Raw genomic sequence first — 15,323 nt, forward strand, 5'->3', positions numbered from 1 at the left:
CATTGCAAACAAATGCAAAAGAGCAGAAATAATAAATGTAACCTTCTCAGATCATAATGCAATAAAAATAATAATTAGTAAGGGCACCAGGACAGGAAAATCAAAAACTAATTGGAAATTAAATAATATGATTCTCCAAAACCAAATAGTCAAAGAAGAAATCATAGAAACAATCAACAATTTCATTGAAGAGAATGGCAATGATGAGACATCCTACCAAACTCTGTGGGATGCAGCTAAGATAGTACTCAGGGGGAAATTTATATCCTTGAGTGCATATATTAACAAATTAGGGAGGGCAGAGATTAATGAATTGGGCATGCAACTCAAAAAACTAGAAAGCAAGCAAATTAAAAATCCCCAGATGAAAACTAAATTAGAAATACTAAAAATCAAGGGAGAAATCAATAAAATCAAAAGTAAAAGAACAATTGAATTAATAAATAAGACTAGAAGCTGGTACTTTGAAAAAACAGATAAAATAGACAAAGTACTGGTCAATCTAATAAAAAAAGGAAAGAAGAAAACCAAATTGACAGTATCAAGGATGAAAAGGGAGACCTCACCTCTAATGAAGGGGAAATTAAGGCAATCATTAAAAACTATTTCACCCAATTATATGGCAATAAATATAACAATTTAGGAGATATGGATGAATATTTACAAAAATATAAACTGCCTAGATTAACAGCAGAAGAAATAGAATACCTAAATAATCCCATATCAGAAAAAGAAATGGAACAAGCCATCAAAGAACTCCCTAAGAAAAAATCGCCAGGGCCTGATGGATTCACAAGTGAATTCTATCAGACATTCAAAGAGCAAATAATCCCAATACTATACAAATTATTTGATATGATAAGCAAAGAAGGAGTCCTACCAAATTCCTTTTATGACACAAATATGGTACTGATTCCAAAGCCAGGGAGATCAAAAACACAGAAAGAAAACTACAGACCAATCTCCCTAATGAACATAGATGCAAAAATCTTAAATAGAATACTAGCAAAGAGACTCCAGCAAGTAATTAAGAAGATCATCCACCATGATCAGGTGGGATTTATACCAGGAATGCAAGATTGGTTCAATATTAGGAAAACCATTCACATAATTGACCATATCAACAGTCTAACAAACAAAAATCACATGATTATCTCAATAGATGCTGAAAAAGCCTTTGACAAAATACAGCATCCATTCCTATTGAAAACACTGAAAAGTATAGGAATAGAAGGACCTTTCCTAAAAATAATAAACAGTATATACCTAAAACCATCAACAAACATCATATGCAATGGGGATAAATTAGAAGTCTTCCCAATAAGATCAGGAGTGAAACAAGGATGCCCATTATCACCTTTATTATTCAACATTTTGCTAGAAACACTAGCAGTAGCAATTAGAGAAGAAAAATAAATTGAAGGTATCAAAATAGGCAAGGAGGAGACTAAGCTATCACTCTTTGCAGATGATATGATGGTCTATTTAAGAAATCCTAGAGAATCAACTAAGAAGCTTGTAGAAATAGTCAACAAGTTTAGCAAAGTTGCAGGATACAAAACAAATGCACATAAATCATTAGCATTTCTATATATTTCCAACACATTAGAGCAGCAAGAGGTAGAAAGAGAAACACCATTTAAAATCACCCTAGTCAATATAAAATACTTGAGAATCTATCTACCAAAACAAACACAGCAATTATATAAAAACAACTACAAAACACTTTCCAAACAAATAAAACTGGATCTCAACAATTGGAAAGCCATTGATTGCTCATGGGTAGGATGAGCTAACATAATAAAAATGACAATTCTACCCAAATTAATTTACCTATTTAGCGCCATACCTATCAAACTACCAAAAAACTTCTTTACTGAATTAGGAAAAACTATAACAAATTTCATTTGGAATAACAAAAGATCAAGAATATCAAGGGAAATAATGAAAAAAATGTGAAGGAAGGGGGCCTAGCTGTACCAGATATTAAACTATACTATAAAGCAGCAGTCATCAAAACAATATGGTACTGGCTAAGAGATAGAGAGGAGGATCAATGGAATAGACTTGGGGTAAATGACATCAGCAAGACAGTGTATGATAAACCCAAGGAGCCCAACTTTTGGGACAGGAATCCGCTATTTGACAAAAAAAATGCTGGAAAATTTGGAAAACAATATGGGAGAGATTAGGTTTAGATCAACATCTCACACCCTACACCAAGATAAATTCAGAATGAGTGAATGACTTGAATATAAAGAAGGAAACTATAAATAAGTTAAGTGAACACAGAATAGTATACTTGTCAGATTTCTGGGAAAGGAAAAATTTTAAAACCAAGCAAGAGTTAGAGAAAATTAGAAAATGTAAATTAAATGGTTTTGATTATATTAAACTAAAAAGCTTTTGTACAAACAAAAACAATGTAGTCAAAATCAGAACGGAAACAACAAGGAAAAAATCTTTATAACAAAAAACCCTGACAGGGGTCAAATTACTCAAATATACAAGGAGTTAAAGCAATTGTATAAAAAATCAAGCCATTCCCCAATTGAAAAATGGGCAAGAGACATGAATAGGCAATTTTCAGGTAAAGAAATCAAAAGTATCAATAAGCACATGAGAAAGTGTTCTAAATCTCTAATATTTAGAGAAATGCAAATCAAAACAACTCTGAGGTATCACCTCACACCTAGCAGATTGGCTAAAATGAAAGAAGGGGAGAGCAATGAATGCTGGAGGGGATGTGGCAAAATTGGGACATTAATGCATTGCTGGTGGAGTTGTGAACTGATCCAACCATTCTGGCTGGCAATTTGGAACTATGCTCAAAGGGCTATAAAAGACTGCCTGCCCTTTGATCCAGCCATACCATTGCTGGGTTTGTACCCCAAAGAGATCATAGATAAACAGACTTGCATGAAAATATTTATAGCTGCGCTTTTTGTGGTGGCAAAGAACTGGAAAATGACGTCATGCCCTTCAATTGGGGAATGGCTGAACAAATTGTGGTATATGCTGGTGATGGAATACTATTGTGCTCAAAGGAATAATAAACTGACGGAATTCCATGTGAACTGGAAAGACCTCCAGGAACTTATGCAGAGTGAAAGGAGCAGAGCCAGAAGAACATTGTACACAGAGACTGATATACTATGGTAAAATCTAATGCAATGGACTTCTGTACCAGCAGCAATACAAAAACCCAGGACAATTCTGAGGGATTTATGGGTTATGAAAGCTACCCACATTCAGAGGAAGGACTGCAGGAGAGGAAACACATAAGAAAAACAATTGCTTGAACGCATGAGTTGAGGTGGACATGATTGGGGATGTAGCCTTGAAACTACCACACCAATGCAACTACCAACAATTTGGAAATAGGTCTTGATCAATGACACATGTTAAAACCAGTGGAAATGTGCATCAGCCATGGGTGAGGGGAATGCGGGGGTTGGGGGGGGGAAGAGAAAGTAGGAGCATGAATTATGTAACCATGTTAAAAACAAATATTAATCAATGTTTAAAAAAAAGTTAGCTACTGTGTCACAATGGAACACCAGAAGAGGAGTTTAATAGAGAGACCCACTTATTAAAAGTATAAAAAGCATTATATTCTAGCAATAATATCAATCTTTAAAAAAATTAAACCTTTACCTTTTTTCTTAGAACCAATACTAAGTATCAGTTTCAAAGCAGAGGAGTGGAAAGGGCTAGGCAAATAGGGTTAAGTGACATGCCCAGTATCATACAGCTAGAAAGTGTCTGAGGTCAAATTTGAACCCAAGACTTCTATTCTCCAAACCTGGTTCTTTATCTACTGAGCCACCTAGCTGCTCCCCAATGCTATTCATCTTAAAAACCAAAAGTTCTTAAACATTTTGTGTCATAGATCTCTTTAATGGTTTGCTAAAGCTTAGAGACTCACAATGTTGTGTTTTTAAATAAAATACATAAGATTACAAAGGCAATTAGTTATATTGAAATAAAATATCATTTTTTCTCATTCAAGTTTACCTTAATTCTAAGAACCTCTATTATAAACTGAGTAAGGCACATTTAATAGGTGTGAAAACTTGATTTTATAGTTCAAAAGAGGTATAAAGCAAGTGACTTCTAACAAAAACTAAGCAAATATTTGTAAATTGAATTTACTTTTTTTCCCTAGTGGGAGGAGGATTGGAGGAAGAAAGAAAATACTTGTTAATGGGAAAAAATTTTTTAAAACTAAGCAAATAAAGCTATATATGATTTTCTATAAGTAGTGTTAGTAGAACATATTTCAGTGCCAATTTTCATTGATGTACTTTAATTTTTAGATTACAGAATCTTAAATACTTGAGTTTAAACCACAATCGGCTAATTGGTATTCCTAAAGAACTTTGTTCCCTGCCTTTTCTTTCTGAAATTCAACTAAACTACAATCAAATTGTTTCCATCCCTGAAGAATTTAGAAATATGAAAAATCTCAGTAGACTGTCTTTGGCAAGAAACTGCATTAAAGAATTCCCAATAGTAAGCAAAATATCAAGTTTTCCTTCTTTGGTAAGGTAGAAACCTAGAAAAATATCTTTAACTTGCTTTAATGATAATTGATGGCATTTATGTAACCCTTTAAGGTTTTCAAAGCACTTTACAAGAATTATCTTATTTTATCTTCATAACAACCCCAAGAGGTAGATCAGTGCTGTTATTATCTCTATTTCATGGGTGAGGAAACTGAGGCTGAAAGAATAAGTGATTTCCCCAGCAATCACAGGTAGCAATTGTCTAATATAAGCTATGAACTTGAGTTTTCTTGACTAAAGCTCCACCGAGTCTTAAAAATCATCCAGTGTTCTACTGATTAGGTACTGGTCAGTCACTGAATCCACAATAAGAAATAATTAGTGTATCTGCAACATGTTACTTTCACAGCACAGACTCATCTGTATAAAAAGTCAGAGAGCCCAGTGGACCAGTTTTTGCAAATAGATATAGAATGTGACTATGTGACTACGTGAGCTGTGTAGAAAATAAATTGAAGTATAAAAATTATGGTACCTAATCCAAAAAGGGAGAAATTTGTATTTTGACAATGGATTGATCAAAAACACAATAGATGCTTTAAATGCCTTTTTTTCATTATTTATTTCATTTTTCTCCATCCTACCAGTCACCCAGGTTTGCAACCTTGGTTTTATTCTTGCCTCTTCATTTTCTGTCATCCTATATGTCTAATTGGTTTTTAAATCTTGTTCCTATATCCATGATTTCTTTCAAATCTGCCCTCTCCTTTCACAAGTGGCTAGTATCAGATGAAAGTTCAGACTCTCATCGTTTATTGCTTATACTATTGTAATAATCTCTTAACTGGTTCTTCTATTTGAAGTCTTCCTCCTCTTCAATCTATCCTCTACAAAGCTGCCAAGTGATATTCCTAAACTGTCGGCACCATGTCCCTTTGCTCCTCAATACATTCTTTACAAGCTGAGCCCTGCTTATCTTTCCAAACTTATTAAGTATTGATTCCTATCCTACACTCTGTGGTCCAGCTGACCTGGTTGTCTTACTCTTCCTCACTCCATCTCCAATCTCCTTGTGCTGAAACTGGTTGTTCCTCTGAGCTTCTTCCACATTTCTGCCTCTTAGATTGACCATCCTCAGAACTTTGATCAAGTAATACCTTCTATGTAAAACCTTTCCTAATGCTCCTCCCACCCAGCCTCTTGAGTTCTCCCTTACAAAAATTGATCTTGCATCTAATTTGCATATGTAATATGCATATATGTAAACTGTCCTTTACATGCATGCTGTCTTTATTTTACATATATATATATATTTATGTATTTTATGTTTATGTTGTTTCCCTGGATAAAATGTAAACCCCTTGAGGACAAATACTTCTTTATTTTTGTTTGTCTATTTCTGGTGCTTAACATACAGTGGACAATTTAGATTCACATTGATTAATTTTGTTAACTGGGGAGTAGCAAAAGTGGCTCAGTGGATTGAGAGCCAAGCTTAGAGATGGGATGTTCAGGGTTCAATTCTGGCCTCAGATACTTCCTAACTATGTGATCCTGGGCAAATCACTTAACCTCCATTGTCTAGCTTTTATTGCTTTGGAATAAATAAACAGTATTGATTCTAAGACCAGTCAGGGTTTTTAAAAAAAAAAGAAAGAAAATTTGTTATTGTAATTTACTTTTATTTTAAGACTTTTCATCAGGAAATGTATGTGAATGTGCGTGTATGTGTACATAGATATATAATAATAACAATAGCTAATATTTATATATCATTTACTATGTGCTTTCCAATTATTATCCCATTTAATCTTCACAATAGCCTAAAGGGTAAGTGCTGTTATATCATTTTATGGCAGAAGAAACTGAGGCACACAAAGGTTAAGTGACTCACACAGCTAATAAGTGTCTGAAACCACATTTGAACTCAGTTCCTTCTGATTCCAGGTCCAGCACTCTATACACTGTGCCACTTAGTGACCCCACCAAAATTACATATAACATTTACTTTTAACATCTTAATATGTGACTCTTTAAAAATTCCAGTAACCATGCACAAAATATAAAGATATTGAAATGACAGCATTTCTCCATCGTAATGCTGATGTTGAGGGACACAGATAATAGCCATAGAATTAAAAAGTTTCACACAAATGTAAGGGTTTTTTATTCATTGAGTTGATGATTTCTTTTTTCTCTCTGTTTAAAGAAATGATATCTTATTGCATCCCCCAGCCCCACCCCATTACACAAAGAGACAGTTTTGTGCATTTGTTTTTTGACATTTGGTGATCCAAATTCCCTGCCCCCTCCAGCACTTTTCTCTTTTCTCCACTCCCCAAGAGAGCAAGCAATCTGACACAGGTTATACATGTGCTATCATGTAATACACATTTCCATATTCATCATATTGTGAAAGAAGTCATAAATTGTGCACAAAAGGGAAAACTCATGAAGGCAAAGAGAATTGTATGCTTTGATATACATTCAGACTTTTTTCATTCCTTCTATGTGGATAGATAGCACTTTTCATCATGAGTCCCTTGGAGTTATCTTGGATCCTTGCATTGCTGATGATAGTTAATTAATTCACAGCTGATCATTGCATAATATTGCTTTTACTGTGTACAGTGTTCTTCTGTTTCTGTACACCTCACTTGGTCTCAGTTCATATAAAGCCTTTGCAAGTTTTTCTGAAATCATCCTGCTCATCATTTTTTTACGGCACAATAGTATTCCATTACAATCATTTACCACAACATATTCAACCATTCTCCAACTGATGGGCATCTCTTCAGTTTCCTATACTTTGCTTCCACAAAAAGAGCTGCTATCAATATTAAAGGTCCTTCCCCCCCTCTCTTTGCTCTTTGTGGAATATGTGCCTAGTGGTGGTATTGCTGGGTCAAAGAGCATGTATAGTTTTATAGCCCTTTGGGCTTGATTCCAAATTGCTCTCCAGAATGGTTATATCAATTCACAGTATCATCAATAGTTATATTAGTGTCCCAACTTTCCCATATTCCCTCCAACATTTTGTCATTTTCTTTTTTGTCATATTATCCAGTCTGATGGGTGTGAGGTGGTACCTCAGTGTTGTTTTCATTTATATATTTTCTAATCAATAGTGATTTGGTGCATTTTTTTTCATATGGTTACAGATAGCCTAAATTTCTTCATTTGAGAAGTGTCAATTTATATCCCCTGACTAGTTATGAATTGGGGAATGACTTGTATTCTTATAAATTTGACTTAATTCTCTAAACATTTGAAAAATGAGGCCTTTATCATAGATATTTGCTATAAAAATGTTTCCCAATTTGTTGTGTCCGTTCTAATCTTGTGATCAAGATTATGAAATGATTGCATTGGTTTTGTTTGTGCAAATAATGTAATCAGAATGATCTGTTTTACATCTTGTAATGTTCTCTGCCTTTGGTCAATAAATTCTTCCCTTATCCTTTGGTCTGATAGGTAAACTATTCTTTGCTTCCCTAATTTATGCATGGGTATCATTCTTTATCTCTAAATTATGTATCAGTTTTGACTTTTTCTTGGCATATGAAGTGAAATGTTGGTCTATGCTAGTTTCTGCCATACTGTTTTCCAGTTTTCCCAGCAGTTTTTGTCAGATCATGCGTCTTTAGGTTTATTAAAGACTAGGTTTGTATGATTGTATAAAATGATTTATTATAAATGTGTAATAAATTATAATAAATATGGTTATACAAGAGAAATAAATTTCCACATGAGCTATGTCCAAAAATCTGTCTCATTCTTTTTTGCACCTATTTCCTATCCTTTGCTCCTTCCCCCAAAATGCTGCTAATGTGATATAAGTTGTATATATATTGTCAAATAATGCACATTTTCCTGTTCATCATATTGTGGAAGCATCACATGTTGCTTACATTAGAGAAGAGATCATGGAGGAATAAAGTGATTTCCTAGCAGTGTGACCCCAGGCAAGTCACTTAACCCCTACTGCCTAGCCCTTACCACTCTTCTGCCTTGGAACCAATATATAGTATTGATTCTGAGGTGGAAGGTAAGGGGTTAAAAAAAGAATTATACAAAAGGGATGGCTGGATACTCCAGTGGTTAGAGTACCAGGTTTGGTGTTGGGAGGACCTGGATTAAAATCTATCCTCACACACTTCCTAGCTCTGTGATCCTGGGGAAGTCATTTAACCAACCCTAACCATCCTTCTGCCATGGAATCACTACTAAATGAGAAAGAGTTAAAAAAAGGAATTATATAAAGTTTCAATATTATTATTATTATTTCACAACCTTTTTGATGTTCCTAACCTGTAATCTGAGAATGATCACAGCATTTTGAGAAAAGTACTTTGTAAACCTTAAAGCACTAAGTTAGTTGGTCATACAACAAGCATTAAGGGTTTACTATACACCATGTACCATGCTAAGTACTGGTGATAGAAAGAAAGGCAGGAACATGTTCCTTGCTCTCAAGGAGCTCACATTCTAAGAGAGGAAAGAACATGGGAACACCTATGTACATACAAGATAATAATCTATTATCCACCTAGCTTTATAGATCTAGAGACAAACATTCACACATCTATGTAGATATATACATATATATTTTGATGCATACATATGATAAATGCTAAAAAATTTCATAGGAAAATCACTAGCAATGTGGGGGGACACTCAGGAAATGCCAACTGTAGAATGTAGGGTTTGAGCTTTCTTGAAGGAAAGCCAGGGGAACCAGGAGGCAGGATCAAGGGATTTAGGCTTCTTGCAAGATGTGCTCTCTTGGGAGTCATCCAGGGGTACCACACCCTAGGAACATCTTATCCAGCTCCTCTGGCATGAGACTGTAATATATCTCATCCATTGCATTTTTACAAATGCGGAGGTGGAGGATACATAATAATCACTTCAGCTACTAAATGAACCCTTACCTCTTGTTACAAGGAACTCAGAGGCAGGCAAATGATCAGAGGTAGTGGATGCTACTAAATATCTAAAAATTATTTCTGAAGGCCCCTTAAAATTAATTTAAATTATTAGGTCATTGAATTTTCTAAAGGTTGTATACAGGTTGTAACCAGGTTGATGGAGTCCATCCATCATCATCTATGTGACAATTTAACAAACAAAATTAAATCTTAAAACAATCAGCAGAATCGAAAAAAAATTAATATTGTTTGTATGTACTTGATACTTAAAGGAAAATGTATAGACACAGCAATCCTAGATTTCAGGTTATTTGTAAGTCTTCAAATAATGGCTGGAAATGTTTTAGGTAGTACTTGTTGGGAATGCTGAAGAGGAATTCCTATTCCAGGTTGGACTAGTTGACTTCAAAAGTCCATTCCAACTTTAAGAGTATCTGATTTTATGAAATACATTTATCTTGACCTTCATTGGAAATATTTCTCAGGTTGAACAGTTTTCAGGAACCTCTCTTGTCACTTTCCAAATATATACTCTGGAAAGACAACATACTTCAGATGATTTATTTTTGGATGACTTTGCTGCTTCTGTGCCCCTTGGCCGGGATCTTTGTACTACCAACAAACATCTCTTTTCTGACCAGTAAACAGAGGGTTCTCTGACTCTTGGTCTTTTCTTTCTTTTTTTTTTTTATCTGTGAATGATTCTTCTCCTTCTGTGATGCAAAAGCTTTTCCTTTCTTGTAAGATCCAGGTCCATCTTCTGTTGGAAGAATCTCAAACTTCTTATGGAACTCTTGTTCTCTCCCCATCCTCTTACCTTTGTTTAAAACTTCATGACCCTTAGAGATCTGGCTTAGAATCTTTACCATTTCTTTAAAGTTTTAATCTTCTTTCTTTCCCTTCTGTGTTTTTCTTCCATCCTACTGGAGAATATTTCATTTGTCCTGATAAGGGAAAAAAAGCAGAGAAATAATGCTTGACCCTGTGTGGGCAATTTGCATTTAATATATGTATATTTGTGTTAGAGACACCAACCTGGCACATTCTTTCTGTGTTATTAGGACAGTTCATTTGACCTAAGATACTAATATTGAGATTCTCTGTTATTTGTGGCATCTCTAACTGTGCTCCACTGCCCTAACCCATTGCTAAATGATACAACATGGTTTGCTGGTCACCTATTGCCTATTTGAGGACATCAGGAACCCTCAGTACTTAATCTCCTGGTCTCCCATATGTGACTTAATCAGTTTCATATCCTTATGAATTGTTCTTAGAACTGTTATTAGTTTTGTGACACTGGGCAAGTCATTCAGTTTCCTCACCTATGAAATGGGGACAAAAATAGCACCTATTTTGCAGGGTTGTTATGAAACTCAAATGATATATCTGTAAAAGCAATTATCACAGTGCCTAGTACATAGTAGGTGCTTAATAAATGCTTTTCACTTTCTCCTTTAAAAGAAAAGATGTACCAGAAAAAATCCAAGCCTTTCCCCAACCTCCTCACTAAGGGACACAATTTTCTGTATATCTCTCTTCTGTCTAGTAAAGATAATGCTGAAGAAGATGAAGAATCAGCCAGCTAGGTACATTTCCAATAAGGACCTTTTAGGATCATCAACAGCTTTTAAGTGGGTCATGAGTCAGATCAGTGGAAAAAATTTTTGGAAGTAATCATTTCTTTTTTCTTTGTAATGATTTTATTTACTAATTTGAATGGCTGGGTTCTTTGTTAAGTTTGCTCCCAAAGAGGTTTCTATATTTAAATTCGTATAGATGTTTTAAAATTTTACATTATCTTTTTTTTTTAATATATCTGTCACACAGGTGCTCTGCGTTTTGAAGAAATTAAGAGTATTAGATTTAGCTGGAAACTTTATTCAGACACTCCCCAAAGAAGTAAGCACTACAGCATTTTTTTTTCCTATTGACATAGACATAGACATAAAAATAGACCCCTGTACTACTGCTAATGGAAAAATGTGGGGAATCTGTCTTTGTTTAATTTAAAGAAATTAAAGTAATGAATGCATTTTGTTTTATGATTCCTACATATGTTCTCATTCTCTTCTGTGTTCTTTTCCTCTTTCCCCCAATGTCCTCAATGAATTTGATTAAATTAAGTGAAGTTTGATTGCTTTAATAAATATTTAAAGTATAAGCTTTAGTCAAAATGGTTTCTCACTACAGCCCTTTTAAAAATCACTTTATGCTTCTCAAAACATTCCTTACTGGAGTAAAAATGTCTATCCTTTGTAGTAGACTTAAAGTTGACAGACACTTCAGGAAAAGCCATCCGGTAGGATTTAAGCCATAAACTGTAGAAGTCCATTCTTCTTTTCCCATTGAAATATAGTTTGATATTGTTTTATTTCAAGGAATTGAAAAATGGTTAGCTTTGGAAACTTTTAAGTTTTGGGAAAGAATTGGTCATTTTTCATTTTTAATATTTACAAAACCTCTTCTAAACATATATAGCAATAATTAGTAATGAGTAGATATTCTGTCATCTAGTTCCCCAAAATATCTCTGCATTTACATTAATTGTGTGTGTTTACTAGACAGTGAGCAATTGTCCTCCCACGGGTAATGGTAAGATAATTTAAGTTGTTAGAGTTGGCCTATGTTTGACTTTGTTGATTTGAATTTTTTTGTACAAGCAATCAAAACTTTAAAATTGGAAGATTGTCACTTTCTGTTCTAATGACTTTCTCTCTTCTCATTTCTCATGATAGATTTGGATATACATAGTGAGGAATACACATTGACTAGAACCTAGAGGTTTGAATACTGTTTGCAGAAGGTGCTTTAAGATGCTATATTTTAATTGACTGATATATCTAGTAAATAGTGGATGCCCTGAGAAAAGTAGCTGTGCTTTTAAAAGTATAATGGATCATGTTTTTCTCTGAGGGATGAGTCATTTCAGTCTCTCACATATGATTAATGGAACATGTTGTTCCCTTATAGATGAATTAATCCTCTTGTTTTCTCAGCAGTTTTATTGGCTTCCAATCTGCTTAGGGACTGATCACTGGTTCCTGTATAGGTTTTGGATACATCCTTAGCCTACTCTCTGCTTGAGAATATCTTACAGAAAAATCTTCCTGACTTCTTGAGAATAGATATATCATCTTATGTTAACTGTAGGGCCTCTTATTCAATAGTGGGCAGCTCTCTGGACACTCCCATTGCCTTTTCTTAACTTTTAAACCATTTCTCTGACCTCTTGTAATATCTTTGAGGAGAGTTCAAATTTCTATGGGAGTAATTAGATGGAAAGAGTAGAAGTAGTAGTAGGATGTCATGATGTTAGGGCACTGGGACCAGAGTCAAGAAGACTGGGATTTAAATCCTTCCTCAGATACTGGTTAGCTATGTGTACCTGGGCAAATCACTTAACTTTCTAATGTCTCAGTTTCCTCATCTGTAAAGTAAGAGAGTTGGATTCAATGGTATTTAAACTTCCTTCTAGGTTCCAACTTTTGATATCTGATCCTAAGAAAAGTTCTAACACAAAAAAGAGATTTGTTAACTGCAGAAGGAGGATTTGAAAAGAGCACAATGGAAAAGGGCAGCAAGACCAGCTAGAGTGCTGAGCCTAAATTGGACTGGGATGAGAGAAGAGGCAGAAGAAGTTGTGAATGGGGAGTTTTCACCTGGGTAGCTTGAGTTCTGAATTACAGGGATAAGAAGAAAAAGGAAATGTTTGCTAGCTGTAGCCATTTGACTGAGGATCTTGATTATAAAGGTCCTGGTATGGTGAATGACACAAGATTTTCTGGTGTGTTCTTTACTTTCCTTTTTGCAAATAAACATAGGTAAGTCACCTCTATCATAGAAACAAAAAACAAACAAACCCCCCCCCCCCCCAGAACTGAAACCCTCAAAATCCTATTATCCTCTCCTATTACTATCCTATCTCTTTTCTACTTTTCACTGTTAAGTGAAAATATAGTAGTTATCAAGAGTATGAGGTGTGGCAGCTAGGTGGCTTAGTGGCTACAGAGCCAGGCTAGGATACAAGAAATCCTGGTTTTAAATTTGGCCTCAGGCACTTCCTGGCTGTGTGACCCTGGGCAAGTCCTTTAATCTCTACTGCCCAGCTCTTACCCCTCTTCTGCCTCAATTCTAAGACTGAAAGTATGGTTTTGGTTGTTTTCTTTTTGGTACTAGATTTAAAAAAATTTATATATATATATGCACATATATATACATATATATAATATATATAAAGGCTGTCTCCTTCTTCCAAAAAGAATCTTTACTATGAAGCAGATATAGCCATACTTGCTGCTGACCTTCTGGTCCAACTACAAGGAATAAAACTCGGAACACCAAAAGAGGGAAACCCCCATAACAAGTCGTGTTTTGCCTTTCCTTCCCTCTTTGGCTTTTCAGCCAGACTTTACCTAAGTTGTTTCCATCTCCTCTTGGGCCCAATTTGCTCCATTCCCAGAGACCTCGGCTATCATGCGCCTGAAGCTCTCTCCCAGCCCTTCTGCACTTGACCCTCCCCTACCGCTCCCAATATTCCTGCTTTTCTCCAATCAGAGCCTGTATCTGTGACCCGTGGCATCATGGGAAAGTGAGAGTGTGTTCTCCTCCAATCAATTCTTGCCCTTGGGCTCAGGGCATTATGGGGAAGCAAGTTCTATATTTGAGATGACCGCCCCTGTGCCCCCGCCCCACTTCCCTCCAGTACACTTGGATTCAGCGCCTCACATTTTTATTTAGCTGTCTTGGAGGAAATGGGCTGAAGGAAATGAAGCGTAAGGAGTTTATTCTTAATTTCAGCTTTAAGTCTATACCCATTTTCTTTTATATTTAAAAATAATAATTTGGTACCAAATACTCTTTTTAAAAAACATTAAAACAAATTTCAGTTACTCCTAGAAACAATTTTTGACAATTGTTTTTTGACATTTTAAAATTAAAGTTTTCTCCCTCAATATCTTCTCCCCCCTCCCAGGCAATGTATAGTCGATATAGGTTATATTAATACTTATATGTAATACATATTTCCATATTGCTCATGTCATGATAGAAGTTACATATCACACATGCAATAGAAATCTCCTGAAGGAAATAACAGTGGAAAATGGCATGCTTTGATATGCACTCAGACTCCAAAAGTTCCTTTTTTTTGTCTATGGATAGTATTTCCATGAGGAGTCCCTTGTGGTTGTCTTGGAGACTTGTTTTGCTGATAATCATGATTTAGTCCTTCATAGTTGAACATCCTAGAGTATTTCTGTTACTGTATACATTGTTCTGATTCTACTCACTTCACTTTGCATCAGTTAATATAAGTCCTTCCAACTTTTTCTGAACTCATTCTGTTCATTATTTCTTATGGCTCCAAATATTCCATTACAACTCTACAATTTGTTGATGCCTCAGTTTCCAGTTCTTTGCCACTACATAAAAAGCTGCTAAAATATTTTGTTACAGATAAATCCTTTTTCTTTATCTCTGAATTCTTTGGGATACAGACCTAGTAGTGGTATTGCTGTTTCAAAGGGTATGCATAGTTTTGTGGCCCTCTGAGTCTGGTTCCATATTGCTCTCCAGAATAGTTTGTCAATTCACAGTTCCATCAACAGTGTATTTAGTGTCCCAATTTTCTACATCTCTGCCAACATTTACCATTTTTATTTTTGGTCATGTTAGTCAATCTGATAGGTTTGAGGTGGTATAACAAAGTTGTCTTAATGTGCATTTCTCTAATCAATAGTGATTTTAGAGCACTTTTTCATAGGACTATGGATAATTTTAATTTCTTTCTCTGAGAATTGCCTGTTGATAAACTTTGACCATTTTTCAATTGAGGAATGCTTTGTATTCTTATAAATTTGATTCAATTCTGTATATGTTTGAG

The 15,323-nt window shown here is 35.0% G+C and overlaps 1 protein-coding gene across 1 annotated transcript in view; it reads left to right on the top strand.

The window, feature by feature from the left end:
- Positions 1–15,323, top strand: part of LRRC69 (leucine rich repeat containing 69) — a 146,549-nt gene that overhangs the window by 63,900 nt on the left and 67,326 nt on the right. The window contains exons 3-4 of the mRNA XM_044683849.1: positions 4,327–4,515; positions 11,270–11,341. Coding sequence (XP_044539784.1) covers positions 4,327–4,515; positions 11,270–11,341 — 261 coding nt within the window. The remainder of the gene's footprint in view (positions 1–4,326; positions 4,516–11,269; positions 11,342–15,323) is intronic.

The sequence above is a fragment of the Gracilinanus agilis genome, chromosome 1 (assembly GCF_016433145.1).
Source record: "Gracilinanus agilis isolate LMUSP501 chromosome 1, AgileGrace, whole genome shotgun sequence".
Taxonomy (NCBI): domain Eukaryota; kingdom Metazoa; phylum Chordata; class Mammalia; order Didelphimorphia; family Didelphidae; genus Gracilinanus; species Gracilinanus agilis.